The sequence below is a fragment of the Catharus ustulatus genome, chromosome 20 (genome assembly GCF_009819885.2).
Source record: "Catharus ustulatus isolate bCatUst1 chromosome 20, bCatUst1.pri.v2, whole genome shotgun sequence".
NCBI classification, from domain to species: Eukaryota; Metazoa; Chordata; class Aves; order Passeriformes; family Turdidae; genus Catharus; species Catharus ustulatus.
In genome coordinates this window covers 11780895-11794822 of record NC_046240.1, presented here as the reverse complement: position 1 = coordinate 11794822, position 13928 = coordinate 11780895, and the positions used below count along the sequence as shown (strand labels likewise).

General features: G+C 58.5%; 2 protein-coding genes across 4 annotated transcripts; both read right to left on the bottom strand.

Annotated features, from left to right (window-relative positions):
• Window positions 1-23: 23 nt before the first annotated feature.
• MRPL12 (mitochondrial ribosomal protein L12) lies at window positions 24-4032 on the bottom strand. 2 transcript variants are annotated; one of them, XM_033077092.1, is made up of 6 exons: window positions 3705-3974; window positions 3517-3594; window positions 3288-3422; window positions 822-964; window positions 737-741; window positions 24-36 (listed from the first exon to the last, which is right to left on the bottom strand). In XM_033077092.1, exons 1-4 carry the CDS (start codon window positions 3972-3974, stop codon window positions 848-850), a joined length of 600 nt encoding a protein of 199 aa, XP_032932983.1. In that variant the 3' UTR covers window positions 24-36; window positions 737-741; window positions 822-847. The 2 variants fall into 2 exon arrangements, with proteins under 2 accessions (XP_032932983.1, XP_032932982.1); XM_033077091.1 differs by lacking the exon at window positions 24-36 and having other exon boundaries at window positions 676-964; window positions 3705-4032.
• Window positions 4033-4613: 581 nt separating this feature from the next.
• Window positions 4614-13838, bottom strand: HGS (hepatocyte growth factor-regulated tyrosine kinase substrate). Of its 2 annotated transcripts, none has more exons than XM_033076979.2 (21): window positions 13754-13838; window positions 13309-13393; window positions 12883-12958; window positions 12399-12491; window positions 10493-10616; window positions 9579-9631; window positions 9085-9153; window positions 8758-8882; window positions 8457-8535; window positions 8271-8369; window positions 7968-8063; window positions 7594-7632; window positions 7368-7511; window positions 6994-7207; window positions 6640-6812; window positions 6369-6509; window positions 6114-6291; window positions 5909-6042; window positions 5547-5663; window positions 5295-5390; window positions 4614-5205 (listed from the first exon to the last, which is right to left on the bottom strand). In XM_033076979.2, exons 1-21 carry the CDS (start codon window positions 13788-13790, stop codon window positions 5101-5103), a joined length of 2277 nt encoding a protein of 758 aa, XP_032932870.1. In that variant the 5' UTR covers window positions 13791-13838; the 3' UTR covers window positions 4614-5100. The 2 variants fall into 2 exon arrangements, with proteins under 2 accessions (XP_032932870.1, XP_032932871.1); XM_033076980.2 differs by having other exon boundaries at window positions 6994-7204.
• Between the last annotated feature and the right edge of the window lie 90 nt (window positions 13839-13928).

Genomic DNA, 13928 nt, shown 5'->3' with positions numbered 1-13928 from the left:
CCACCCCACACACATCCCCATTTCCGGCCCGGGGAGGTGGCTCTTCCCGTTAATAATTAACAGGGGTTAATTAACGGGGAGGTGAAGCCATCAGTGACACGCGGGGTGAAGGCGGGGACGCACGGTACAAACGGCAGCGTTATCAGCGTGCACACCCTGAGCGCGGCGGGAATTACAATGCACCTTCCCACCCCACACACATCTTCACAACCTGTGGAAGTGTGTTCTTCTCGTTAATAATTAACAGAGAGGTGAAACCATCAGCAAAAGGCAGTGAAAGAGGTGGGTGATGCACTGGTACCAACTCCCAGTACCTGGAGGGAACCTACAAGAAAGATGGAGAGAGACTATTTACAAGAGCACGTAGTGACAGGACAAGGGGGAACGGCTTCAAACTCAAGAGTAGGTTGAGATTAGATATTAGGAAATTTTTGGCTGTGAGGGTGGTGAGGCCCTGGCACAGGCTGCTGTGAAGAGAAGCTGTAGCTGCCCCATCCCTGGAAATGCTCAAGGCCGGGCTGGACGGGGCTTGGAGCAACCTCGCCTAGTGCAGTGTGTCCCTGGTCATAGCAAGGGGCTGGAACGAGATGATCTTTCAAGGTCACTTCCACCCTAAACCATTCTGACTCCATGAAATGGGGAGCATGGGAATAACCGGCACTTGAGAAAGAGGAATCGTTTTACAGTTTTTTTTGGATATTTATAAGGTAGAGTTCATGGTGATGGCAGGAAGTAGCAGCTCCACCAAACCATACAGCATTCTTCGGGAGCGCGCTCCCACTGTGCCACACGCCCTCGGAAGGGTCCGGAGCCCAGCCTGGGCAGCACCAGTCTCTCCATGGTGGGACTACTCCAGAACAACAGTCCCTCCTGCTGCCTCTAGTGCCGCTTTGATCTTCTCTGCTTCCTCTTTGGAGGCGTTCGCCTTGATCTCCTGCGGAAGGGACTCCACCAGCTTCTTTGCCTGCAAGAAGGACAAAGTACAAGGCTCGTAAACAGGCTTTCACTAACTGGATTATTGGATTTGGAGCCATGATCCTGACCTCTGCTTAAGCCAACCATGGAAACTCACTGACCAGCACAAACCCCGAGACTCACAGTTGAACATCCACCAGAGGCAGCCAAACCTGACCACGAGCACTAACACATCCGCTGGGACTTTTCCTGTGGGTCACTGCTCCTCAACTCTTCCACCTTGTGCACGGTGCTCCCAGATGTGCACCCCAGCCTGCGCAGGTGTGGCTGCAGGCAGAGCCCCGTGCAGTGACCTGCTGAGCGCTGGGCTGGCTCTGCTCACTGACAGTGTTTTGGTCACATTCTTGTACCAGCAGGAGGTGAGGCCAGTGCAGGGTTTGGGTACAGCTGCACTGGCTAGAACAGAGCTCCAGCACAGACTGCTTAACAACAGAGTATTTTGACATTTTAGGGGCTTCTAAAGCAAAACTACTGGTACTAAGCAGCACTGCAATACTTAAGGTGAGTTGAAAAACTGTTGAGCTAATTTAAAGAATTTACTGCAGTGCTGCTGTAGAGAAGGACCCGAGCCCAGGGGGACAAGCTCCTGCTCTCTCACATCTCTCACAGCTCGAGAGTTCAGCACCCACTGGACCGGCCACTGAGCTGGCACAACAGTTTTATCCTTTTGATCCCTGCTGGGTTCAATGCCTATGGGTCTGTGGTGATTGAAATACGCTTTTCTGGTGGGTTAGAAGGCACAGATGTGTGGGCAGTGGTTGGTGGGGCAGGAATGCCTTTGCTCACCAGGACAGGATTTGGACAGGAGCCTGTTCAGGTTCACTGCGATGAGGACAGGCAAGACAACACAGGTTATTGATTTCTGAACTCTGCTCAGCAAGGTGTGACCACATTCCAAAGCAGCCCTGGTCAAAACAAGCAGCTGTTCCTGGTGTTCAGTGGGAAGAGGAGCAGAACCCAAGCCAAGTGGGACCCAGGCAGCAGCAGCCATGGGGCAGAGGCAGCATGCTCCCAGTCCAGCCAGAGGCCAGGGCTGGTGGCAACACAGGGTAAGCATCTGCTGGGCAGCTCCCAGTGAGCGTCCTGAGGTGCAGCCAGCCTCAGGTGGTGCGTGCAGATCATGCACCTGTCTCATCACAGCAATCGCTGTATGTGCTTCCCTCCATACTATCAGCAGCCCCACAGGCCATGGGCAGATCCCCCGCAAACCTTGTAAAAAACACCCTGACTGGATGGCAGTAAAATTTACAATAAAAGGGCTTTGGCTCCACTTTGAACACAGGTTCTGCAGGCAGAACCCCCACAACTGTTTGTGTTGTGTGTTTCATCTGACGGGCTTGGATACATCACACTTGAGTTTGCCTGCAATAACTGGCACTTAGGAACAGCTCACCTAGCAGGTGCCACATGCAAAGCCAAGCTCAGTTAGCATCAGCTCTCCAGCTAATAATCTGCTGATTGTGTCCACTACAGGGTTTGGTATTTTCATGTTTGCTTGGGACTGATGAACAACTTCCAGAGAAACCACACTGGCAGTCCCATGGGACTTATCCCCAAACTTGTACCTGTTCCACTGACTTTCTCTGCTGGCTTTGCAACGCAGCAATAAGAATGGTCAGAAGATTATCTGCAAACACTTCTGCTCTCCTGGGCTATAACAGGAGCAGACACTGCAACACTCAACATTGCAGCTGGAATACTGAAAGTGCTACTATTGACCCCAAGGCACGAAAGCATCACCCTGTGAAGTGCAGCACATCAACATGCTTCAGCAGCAGCAGCTTCATCACCCAACATGTTGAGCCCACATCGCAGGTCAAGGGCCTGAGCTCAGACACTGCCCAGGGCTGAGGCTCATCTCCTCCAAGGAAAGAAGCAGCATCACCTATAAAATGAAGGGCCCTGAAAAGAGCTGGAAGCCTGGATTGCAAGATGTGAGAATTAGAGAGGCTCATTTAACTTCAGAAATGCATTGGCTTTGGGAAAGGCAAGCCAAACTCAGCTGTAGGAAGGGATGCTGGCTACTCCCGAGCTCTGCAAGAAAGCTCAGAGCAGCTCTCGCGTTTGGAGAAGCTGAGGCTGGCATGGACATCTCTGAGCCCTTTGCTCTGAGCCTCCTCCTTCATCCCCCTGCTTCTGACAACGAAAAATGCCAGACAAAGGTGCAACCAAATCCTGTTCCCCACATCTCTGCACTGAGATGCACACAGACTGTGCTTCTGAATGCACAAACCCAGGCTCCCTTTGAACAGAGAGCCGAGGCTGCTGGACCTGGGGGCAACACAGCAGAGCCTGGGGCAGCATCTCCTCACCTGCACGAGGTTCACTCCTGGCACGAAATTCTTCACCTCCTTGATCAGCTTCACCTTGTCAGTGGCCTTCATCTCCGTCAGCCGGACGGTGAAATGAGTTTTCTCTTTCTTGAGCGGGACCACCTCCTCCTCCTGCTGGGAGCAGCCGCAGCGCGGTGAAGCCCCGCGGCCTCGCCCCCCGGCCCCGCCCGCCCGGCCCCGCTCCCGCCCCTCCCGCAGCGCCCGGTACCTGCGGAGCCGCCTGCGCGGGCAGCTGGGGGGCGGCGGCCGCGGGCATCACCGCCGCGTCCGGGATCTTGAGCGTCTCCTGCGGGAAGAGCAGCGGCACCAGCGGCCGGTCAGGCGGCGCACGCGGCCGGGCCGGGCTGAGCCGGGCCGGGGTGAACCGGGGCAGGCCGGGCCGCCCCCCGCACCCACCTTGAGCAGCGCGTTCAGATCGGCCACCTCCAGCAGCGTCAGCCCCGCGATGTCCCGCACCAGCTGCCGCACCTTGGGCGAGTAGTCCTTGGCGGCCGTGTCCAGCGGCGCCCCGGCCAGCGCCTCCGAGCGCCGCGCGGGGCCGGTGCCGAGCGCCCGCAGCCCGGCGGGGAGCCCGCGGGGCGCGGGGCACGGCGGGCGCGGCGGCAGCGGGAGCGGCGGCAGCGCGAGCAGCGCCCGGCGGGCGGCGGGCAGCGCGGCGGGCAGCATGGCGGCCCCAGGACACCGAGCGCTCCGCCCGCGCTCCCGGCGGGCCCCGCGCCGCGCGCGGCCCCGGCGGGCAGCCAATCGGGACAGAGCGGCGGCGAAGCGGGGAGTGATGGGAGATGTAGGCAAAACCGCGGCGGCAGGAAAGCAAATCAATCATAATGAATGCATTGTTATTTATCATTTCTAAATGAGGCAGAAAAAAAAACTTCATGCCTGAAGGAACAGAAATTACTTCCTCTCCGGAATGTTTGGAAAGAGAACTAGTTCTACTTCTACACTGTACACCGTGGTTAATGGTAGAATTGAAGCATAATGAGTGCAAATTAAAAGAAACAAAAATAAAGTCTGAAAGCCTTGTCATTTTTTGACTTTTCCAAATTGCAGTAATACATTCTAATACTCCATAAAGCTTAATAATTTTTATGCATCTACAGCACAGAAACATTCTAGACACTGTAGGAGGGAAATTTTCGTGGCCAAAGCTCAATTTGAGCTGAGGCTGGCCAGTACTGCGGGTGAAAAGCATAAAGGGCTCTGCACCCCGGAGCTGCTGCCATCCCTTGGCTACCGTTTGCCCGGTTCGCTGGCGGGATGTCCCGGTGGGCGCCGCGCCGCCCCGCGCAGCACACGAGACCGCAGTTGGTTCCAACACTTTATTGTCACCGATAGCGCTCGGTCTCCGCCGACAGCGGCGGGGACGGGGACAGGCACGGCCCGGTGAAGGGCCCCGGGCCCGTGAGGCGCTGCAGGGAGCGGGACTCAGCGGGGATGGGACAAAGCTGGCACCGGGGACCGGGCAGGGCTGGAGCACTGCACCCTTGGGGCTTGTGCCACAAGCCCGGGGCAACGACAGGGGCAGGGCGAGCTCTGCCCGGGCCCAGGGGCTGCCAGCTGCCCAGGGAGGGTGGGTGAGCCGGGGGGCTGCTGCCCCAGGCTGCAGGGCACGGGGGGCTGCAGCCCTGCCCCTTGGTCCCCAAAGCCGGCAGCAGGAGCCTACGGCCCCACCGGCCCTGGGGCACGGGGCCGGGGGGCAGGACGAGTAGTCGAAGTACAGTGATTTCGGATGAAGAGTAGTGTTACACTGGACCCACAGGGCCCCTGAGAGCCCTGTGCCCTGCGGCTGCCATCAGTCAAACGAGATGAGCTGGGCCTCTCCGCTGCCCGGGGGCTGCTGCCCAGGGGCAGGCGCTGCTGGGGGCTGCTGCTGGGGGGGCCCCGCAGCTGGGGCCACCTGGAGCAGAGGAAACAGCTTCGTTAGTGTGTGGCTTCATTAGCACACGTGCCCTGCTGGGTCCTGACCCCTGGGCTGGTGGCACTCACCTGTTGGTAGAGGGGCTGCTGCCCGGGCAGGTAGGACTGCTGGGCTGGCAGGCTGCTCAGAGCTGTGTCCTGGCCTGGCAGGGCAGACATGAGACCCTGTGGGAACGAGGGGGTGGGTGTCAGGGGGGCTGGGGTACGTGCAGCACGCACAGGGCAGTGGTGACTGCCCCAGCCTCCAGCAGACCTCCCCCAGGATGGCTCCTGTAGCCCAGCCTTGCCTTGTTCCTGCATGCCCAGGCAGGGAGCGCTCACCTGCATGCTGTAGGGCTGGTAGCCCATGGAGACAGACTGGTTGCCCATGTAGCCCATGGTGCCCGACTGGGGTGCCTGGGAGATGGCTGGGATGCTCTGCGACTGTGAGGCTGCAGTCTGTGGGGAGAAGCTGGTGAGAGGTGGCGCAGGCAGCAATGCCTCCATCTCCAGACAAGGCCCTTGAGCCCAGAACTGGATCTAACTCCAGCCCAGTCCCACAGCAAGAACAGTAGATCTGGAACCAATCAGCCCATCCTCTCTCCTGCTCAGAGATCCAATTGCTGAGTTTGGGTACACTGCCCAGCCCCACAGAACCCCCAACCCTTGTCCCAGCTGGCTGCAGGCTGTGCTGCCCCACTTGCCTGGTAGCCCTGTGTGGGTGTGGGCTGGTAGGATGAGTACGCAGGAGTGGTGGTGGGCACTGCTGGCCCCTGCTGAGGCCCCTGCCCACTGCTGGCACCCGGCTGGTACATGTAGGCATTCACCATGCTGGGATCTGGGTGGAGAGAGCAGAGGTTGGAGCACCCACCTTGGGCTCAGCCCTACCCCAGGGGCTGCCCCAGGTACCTGTCCCGGTGACGGGCATGGCAGTGTACGGGCCAGTTCCCCCCTGCGCAGCCTGGTTCATGTACACGCTGTGCATGGGAGAGCCCTCCACAGAGCCAGCTGGGCTGAACGTGCCAGGGAAGCTGGTGGGCCCCGAGGGCTGGTAGATCACCCCACTGGCTGCGGGCATGGCCTGGAGCTGGTGGGACAAGGAAAGGCAGCTTAAAGCCACAGTCCCTGGAACCTGTCAGGGGGAGCCCACCCCAGCAGCTGTACCTGGGCATAAGGCAGTGAGAAAGCTGGCATCTGAGCTCTCATCTGGATGGTCTGCTTCTGCTGCTCCAGGCGCAGCTGCCTCTCCTTCTCCTGCTCCTGCAGTCGCTGGATGGCCAGCTGACGCTGCATCTCCAGATACTCCTGTGGGAACAGGGCTGTGGTGGCCGGGAGCCACGGTTCCACACAACCCCTCCTACCAGGGCAGCCATCCCTGTGCTGGACCACAGTGCTGGCAGGCCTGGAACACCCTGGACAGGCTTCCCTGCCTCACCTGCTTCTTCTGCCTCATGATCTCCAGCTTCTGTGCCAGCTGGATCTGGCGCTGCCGCTCTGCCTCCTCCGCCGCACGGCGCAGCTTCTCCTGGTGCTCCTCCCGCAGCGCATTCAGAGCCCCACGCGCGTCCCGGATCTGGGCCAGCTTGTCCTGCAGGCCCTCATAGTACACTGGGGAGGGAAGGGACAGCCTCAGGAACACAGGGACAGAGCACCTGGACTGCCCCTGCACTCCCCACGAGCCTCTCTCCAGTGAGACTGCGTCAGGGCAATGCTGAACCCAGACTCTGTGGAAGCCCTGGCTCCTGCCCACCCACGCCCAGGGCCAGCAGCTCCCCCAGCTCCCACGCACGCCTGCGCTCGTCCAGCTGGTTGAGCAGCTCCAGCAGCTGCGGGTGCATGTTGTTGATGGACTGGAAGAGGGACAACACGGCGGAGTCGTTGGTGATGCTGCGGCCTCGCATGTGGTTGCTCTTCATGCGGTTGACGAATGTGGTGACTGCGTTCTGCAGCGCCTTCAGGAACTGCTCGTGGTTCTCCTCGGACTCACCGTTTTGGTACTGCTGCTGGAAGGAAGGAAGGATGGGGCAGCCAGTCAGATGTGACCTCCCAGCACCAAGAGCCAGCAGCCAGCACCAAGAGCCAGCAGCCAGCCTGCAGAGCCCAAGAGTCGGGTGCTCCTTGCCCCTCGGCAGGTGCCAGATGCAGGCCCAGGCCCCCTCTTACCTCAACCACGCCAAGAGGAGCAGGGTGGGCTTCCCCAGGCTGCACAGCCGGCTCTGTCAGGGACAGGGGTGCTGACGGTGTGGGGCTCTTGCGAACCTCCTCCTGTTTCTTCTCCCAGTAGTTGCGGTTCAGGTACCGAGCCAGCTGCAGGAAGAGAAGGAAGGTGACAATCACTGCCTCGCAGGAGCAGGCCTGTGCTGCAGACTAGCAGGACCAGGATTCTTACCTCTGGGTCAATGTCCTCGGCCAAGGGAGCAGAGGAATTCTGGAAAGAGACAAATGGAGAAATGCAGTTCAGCAAAACCAGAGATCACCAGGTCCCACACAGATGTGCAGCTCAGACCTGGACATGTATGACCACAAGTGCTGAGCACCAGTGAGAGCCTCAAAGGAGACACAAGCTGGGAGGCAGTGGAGGCATCTAAGTCCTGGCTGAGAACACACCTTCTTGCCCAAAACACAGTGAATGAGCAAGGGGTTGAAAGGGGCAAATATTTTCCCTCAGTATGGGGATTAAATTGGACATAATCAGGGCAGACTCGGGCTCAGGAAGGGGCCTGTGTCCAGCCAGGCCATGCACAGGAGCTGCCATGGACGTACCACAGGTGGGGAGTAGAGTGTGCTGGCTGGGGGAGCCGACGACGTGACAGGAGTGGGCTCAGCCTTGGGGTACATGGAGTAGGTTGTTTTCTGCCTCTGCAAAAGAGGAAATTCCCAACTCAGAGAGAGGCCACGCTTCTCCAAACCAACCACAACACAGCCTGTGCCTGGCTCTGCTTTCACCCTTTCATTCCACAGGCTTTGTGCCTTGTTCACACCAGGATATATCCAGAGCTCTGTTACGGCCCAGCACAGCTGGGCTGAAGAGCAAGAACCCCTCCCAGATGCCAGCAGCAAACAAACCATTCTCTCCTTCTCTTCAGCCTCTGACTGAGACAAGGCAATAGCCAGCTGGAGCTCCTCTTCCTCCTGCAGAGCTGTCTCATCACGCTTTGGAGGCAGCTGGAAGCGGAAAGATGAAGAGGAGATCAGTAGTGGGATCAACAAACAGGTCAGGATCACCAGATCACCTATGGGGCAGCCACTCACCTGGGACTGCTGAGAGAGGGGGCTGGTCAGGTACTCAGGGGGCAGCTCGGAGGAGGCAGCAGCTTTACCCTCAGTTTTCCTGTAGTGACAGGTGACAGTATGGACTGAACACTCGCTCCCTTCTTTGCACCAGAGCCCAGCTCTGCACAACATTACAGCAGCCAGCCCCACTCCCAGGAAGGAAGAGGGCCCAGCCCAGCCTGCACAGCTGTGTTCTGCAGGGAGCTAGCTCCACACCATGCTTCCCCCCTCAAAGTCCCAGCTGCCACAGGCAAAGAAACCCACCACGAAGGGTACTGACTTGTTGAGATGCTCATAGCAGGGCTCACAGACTCTCACTTCCTTCTCAATCCCAAACTTGGGGATGGTGGAATACTTGGAGGAGCATTTTCCACAGAAGATCTGCCCGCAGGCCCGGCAGTGGTGCTGTGAAGGAGAGGAGATGTGAGTGTGGTGGCAAGACACTCCTCCTTCAGCCAACATCACCCAGACACTCCTGTCATTTCCCTGCCAGCAGCAGGAAACATGGCCTGTCCCCAGCACCCTTCCACACAGCTCTGGAGGGAGCTCTGCAAGTCCCAGGGGCTGTGTGGAGCAGGGAGCCCAGAGGGGCAGGAGCAGAACCCACCTTCCGTGTCACAACACCAAACTGCACCCGGCACCTGTGGCACTCCTCTGCATCCACCCAGTCTGGAGCCTGCAGGGGTCAAGGGAAATTGTGTAAGGAGGGAGGAGTGCAGTGGCACTGGGCCTTTCAGGAGCTACTGGGATCCATGTCTCATGGGGGAGGCTGGAGGCATTTGCAGCTCAACAGGAAATATTAATCCCCACAAGTTATGTTCCTTAGAGACTGTGATGCTTTCCTGGTCAGTGCAAGATTTGCTAGGAAAGTGCACAGCATTCACTTCAGCAATGCCCTGCTGCCACGTCCAGCCTGCCAAGCTGCTGCAAGGCCAGTGAGCAGGAGGAATGATGGCTCTGACTCCCTGTCCTGCTCAGCTCTCCCAGCAAGGTCTCCAACCCTCACAGAACACAAGGATGCCAGACCTGCAGGTTGGCAGGAAGGGGATGGGAAAGCAGGTGTGTCCCACAGTCCCAGCTGCTCCCCCCAGCACAGCTCACCCTCTCTGCAGCGAACATGGCATCGCTCTCCTTGAACTCTGGGAAGACATGACCTGCAGGAGAAATGCAGCCCTGTTGTGAGAGGTGTCCTCTGGCACAGGGAGGCCACGTGCCTGCAAGCTCATGCTGTATGTGCCAGCTCAGCAGCACCTCTTGTCTTGACCAATACCTCCCTCTGACACACCAGAAGCAGGACCCCCTCAGCTCTGATCTGAGGACAATCCCCAACTGTTTTCCTCACACACCCACAAGGGACATCACAGGCCTCTGAATAAGGTTTATTATTTCTCAGTACTTAGAACTGAGGGGGATAAAAAGCCCACTGGATGGGCAGGCAGAGCTGTGAGTTTCAGCCCTTGAAGGGCCAGAGTTTGGCAGCACCAGCTCAGGATGGACTGACCCTCCAAGCTTGTGCCACTGCCTGCAGAGTCTGTGGTGCACAGAAGGAAGCAGAGGCAGCAGCGTGTCCCTGCCCTTGAAGTGACACTGCTGTCCTGGGACAGAAGGGAAAATGTCACACCAACACTTTGTCAGCAAGTGGGAATGTGGATGTACCCTGGGATCAGGAACAAAAGCCTGTGAGGAAGGAAGAGTCCCTCCTAGAGGACGTGATGACTCGCTGCCAGTATCCCCAAGAAGAGTCACAGAACCTGCTTTTCAGGTCTCCCTGCCAGCCCTGAGGCACTAGCTGGGCTGGAGGCCCAGAGCAAGGCTGCCCTGGTCCTGGGACCACCGGACTGTCCCACTGCAGCAGGATTTCATCACCCTGAAGGGTTCACTGGGTATTGGGAACCAAGGAAGACTTCAGTGCTCCAAGTCCAGATTTTGCTCACAGCAGGCATGAAACTGCCAAGGCCCCTGCATGGCAGAGCTGCTTCACCAGGCGTGCCCTCACCTGTGGCCACAGTGCTCACCTTCAACCTTCATTATCTGATAGGTGTCCTGCACCACCTTGTACTTGGGCTCGTTGCGGAAGGCGTGAGCCCAGGCCTGGATGAGGTACAGGATCTTACTGCGCACACTGGTCTCCACTTGCCTCTGCACAGGAAGGGAGGAGAAAAAAACATCTGAGAACATGTCCCTGAAACGCAAAGGATGGTGTGAACCCCTTGAAGAGAATCCAGAAATACCACTCAGGAAAGAGAGACTTTAGAGTACTCAGGAGAGGTAAGAGCTGTCAGAAACAAGCAGTGACAACGCACAGCACAGACAACAAACCCCTCCAGCGGTCCACTGCCCCCTCCAGTACAAACAACAGAACGTCCTCGGAGCAGCACAGACCACCTGAACAGAGCTGTGGCCTCAATGCTTACAGCAAAAGCCCAGCAGCTCTGTCCAAGCCCTCACCAGAGCCCCCATCCCACACTCAGAACACGTTGGGAGCCCCTGGCCAGCACAGCCCACCCTGCCTGCCCCTGACAGTGTGGGGGGTGTCAGCACCTCCACTCCAGGAGTACTCAAAGGCATCTCAGGATGTGACACTGTGAGGACAGCTGGGACAGCTGCCCTTTGCACACAGAGGCAACTGCATCACACTTCAAGGAACTGGAGAAAAGTTGGCAAGCCTGTTGTGACCTCAGCCAGCCTCAGAGCCGCTGTGTCATCAGCTGCCGAAGTGATCACATCCACATGACTGGCTGTTCCAGAAATCCCCAGGAAGCACAGGAGCACTGTCAAGCTCTGATTTTAGCCAAGACCTTGGCCCACACAGCATCACTTACTGACAATTCCTGGAGCTCCAGCTTCTAGAACATTTGGCAAAACCCTGCATTCTGTACATGTTACAGCCCTGAACCTCATCAGAACTTGGACTGTTTTACCAGCATTGGGTGTTCACAAGTAGCAAAGTTCCAAGTGTGGGAGGAGAATGGGGCAGTTGTGAAACTCCTGAGGCAGGCAAGGTCTGAGGGAACCACAAAATCCCTGGATCTGACTCGATCTCCTCAGCCCTTGGAGTGGCTGTGGTACCTCTCATGCTATAGCAGCGTTCCTGCCTCAGAAGATCCTGCATGGAGACTGAGTCAGCCCCAACAGGAAGGTGACAGGACACACACCCTGCTTGCTGTGCGAGGTAACAGGACTCACACAGCTCATCCTCCAAGATCTGGGTCACCTGACTGTTTATTTCTGGTGGAAGACAGAAGCTGTAAGGAAGGAACAGTATGATGCTAATAAGCTCGTCTGGGCTTTGCTGTTTTGAAATGGGAGCTGCAGACAGGAGTTCTCATTTCTGCTTCACTAATGGAGTTCCTCAGTCCAAGGACACACAAAGCTCCAGGAGGCATCAGACTGGTGACAGCTTGTAACAACAACCTGTCAGTGCCAGCAGCCATGGTCACATCCAGCAGGGCTCTGGTACAACTCCACATGACAATGAAATGGCTGTGACACAGAGGCAGCTCCACTTGGTTTTTCCTTTGTTGCTTTACCTGCCTATGTGTCTCACATTGTCCCACGAGAGGGAATTCACCTTGCCACTGCCCAGGTCCTTGGTACAGGTGCCAGGCCATCATCTTTTCTTTTGCTGTCCCAACCCAAGTGTTGCATCCAGGAGCATTTACCATGGCATGGCCCAGGCCTCTGGAGCACATTCCTGCCATTTCACAGCACAGACAAACCTCTGCTCTTCCCAGCAGCCCTCCTTCACCGCCTACACTCACCCTCTCACACCACACAAGAGTTTGCCCTTTCCTGAAGTGCATTTCCAGCTTCCCCTCTGTTCCTAACCCAAAGGGGACACAAGAGAGAACACATACATTTCTTCCCACTGCTGCTGCTTTTCCATAGGGAAAAAAATGCCAGTAAAACAAATCTATTTACCTTGAGTATTTCCTTCAGCTCCTCCATGGTCTGTTTATTGGCCACCTCATCATGGACTGTTTGGCCACAGTTTTTAACCACTGACTCCATGACCTGCAAGGGCCAAGACAACATCAGCCAACAGCTTCCTGCCTCCCCTGTAACCTGTGGGGGTCCCAGCACACACTACAGGCTGAACAAGGGGCCCTACTGAAGCAATGAGGTGTTTGGGCCGTGTCAACCCCCTCCCTGCACTGGGAGCCAGCTGCCCTTCACTGCTGTGGGGGGCTGGGGGCTTCTGCTCTGTGCACACCAACCCTGAGGAGAGCAGCCCACGTCTCAGCTCTGCCTGCTCCAAAGACAAGGTGGAATTAAAGCATGAAGGCCCTGGCCTGATCACCCCAAAACCTCTGTGCTGGAGTCAGGAAGAGGCTGGCTCCACGCTGTGCTGCAGGAAGGCAGGCAGTCAGAAGCCCCCGCTGTGCTCCCAGCCAGGTGCTGTTACCTCCAGCGCGTACAGGGCCACGTGGGGATTCTTGTCATTCACTTTCTTCTTGATGGCATTGACGGCGTATTTCGCTCTGGGTGGGGGAGAAGAGGGGACATGGGCTCAGGGGTCAAGGATCTGAGAGAAGATCCCACCTGCTGCTGACATCCCACCCACCTCCACCCTGAAACGAAGGGCAGTTAAATCAGGGGTACATGATTCACTGAGCGAAACTGAGTAGAAATAAGCGCATTCAACCTTCATTTTCCCTAAGGGTTTCAAGCCAGGGGCAATCTGGGATCTAGGAAGCACGCCAGTACACCAGGCATGCTGTACAGCCCCTCGATGCTCCCATGGAAGGGTATGTGACGCTCCAAGGGTCTCCTTCCTTGCGCAGACAGGAGAGCTGTGCCCACAGCGTGTCCAAAGCCCCGGGGCACTTACTGGGTGTCTCCCTGGCGGATCATGTCGCAGATCTGCAGGATGGATTCCCAGTCTGTCTCGAGCAGGAGCTGGCTCGTGGCCTTATCTGCAACGAACGAACCCACCAGGCCGCCGTGAGCCGCGCTGTGCCCGCGGCTCCGCTCCGCCACCGCCGCGTCCCTGCGAGCGCTCCGGGCGTGGCGCTGCCCCGGGCCCGGGGACAAACCCCGATCCCACCGGAGAGCACCGACCCGCCCGCTTCGGGCACCCCCGGCCGCTCCGTAACCCCGGCCCCGCCGCTGCCGCTCCTCCCGAGCGGGCCCGGGCTGCGGCATCCCGACCCGACCCGACCCGGCCCGGCCCGGCCCAACCGGTGCCGTGCTCCGGGCCCGCCTGCCCCCGGGGCCGAGCGCTGCGGACCCCGACCCGGTTCCCGTCCCGCCCGCCGGGGGGGCCGCGCCGCTACCGAGGAGCCGCTCGAAGGTGCCGCCGCCGCGCCCCATGGTGTCCGCCCGCCGCCGGCCCGGCCCGCTCCGATCGCTCCGGCCCGGTCCGACCGCTCCGGCCCGCTCCGTCCCCCGCCCCGCCGCGGCCCTTCCGCTTCCGGCTTCCGCCGGGCGCCGCCGCTTCCGGGGGCGGCT

Excerpts from the sequence above, each read along its gene's own strand:
- MRPL12 (XM_033077091.1), bottom strand. The coding sequence starts at position 3,974 with ATGCTGCCCGCCGCGCTGCCCGCCGCCCGCCGGGCGCTGCTCGCGCTG. Across the intron at positions 3,423-3,516 it reads CCGCGCAGGCGGCTCCGCAG|CAGGAGGAGGAGGTGGTCCC; the intron begins GTACCGGGCGCT and ends GGCTGCTCCCAG. Across the intron at positions 965-3,287 it reads CAGGAGTGAACCTCGTGCAG|GCAAAGAAGCTGGTGGAGTC; the intron begins GTGAGGAGATGC and ends TCCTTCTTGCAG.
- HGS (XM_033076979.2), bottom strand. The coding sequence starts at position 13,790 with ATGGGGCGCGGCGGCGGCACCTTCGAGCGGCTCCTCG. Across the intron at positions 8,370-8,456 it reads CCCTCTCTCAGCAGTCCCAG|CTGCCTCCAAAGCGTGATGA; the intron begins GTGAGTGGCTGC and ends TTCCGCTTCCAG. Across the intron at positions 7,208-7,367 it reads CTCCTCTTGGCGTGGTTGAG|CAGCAGTACCAAAACGGTGA; the intron begins GTAAGAGGGGGC and ends CCTTCCTTCCAG.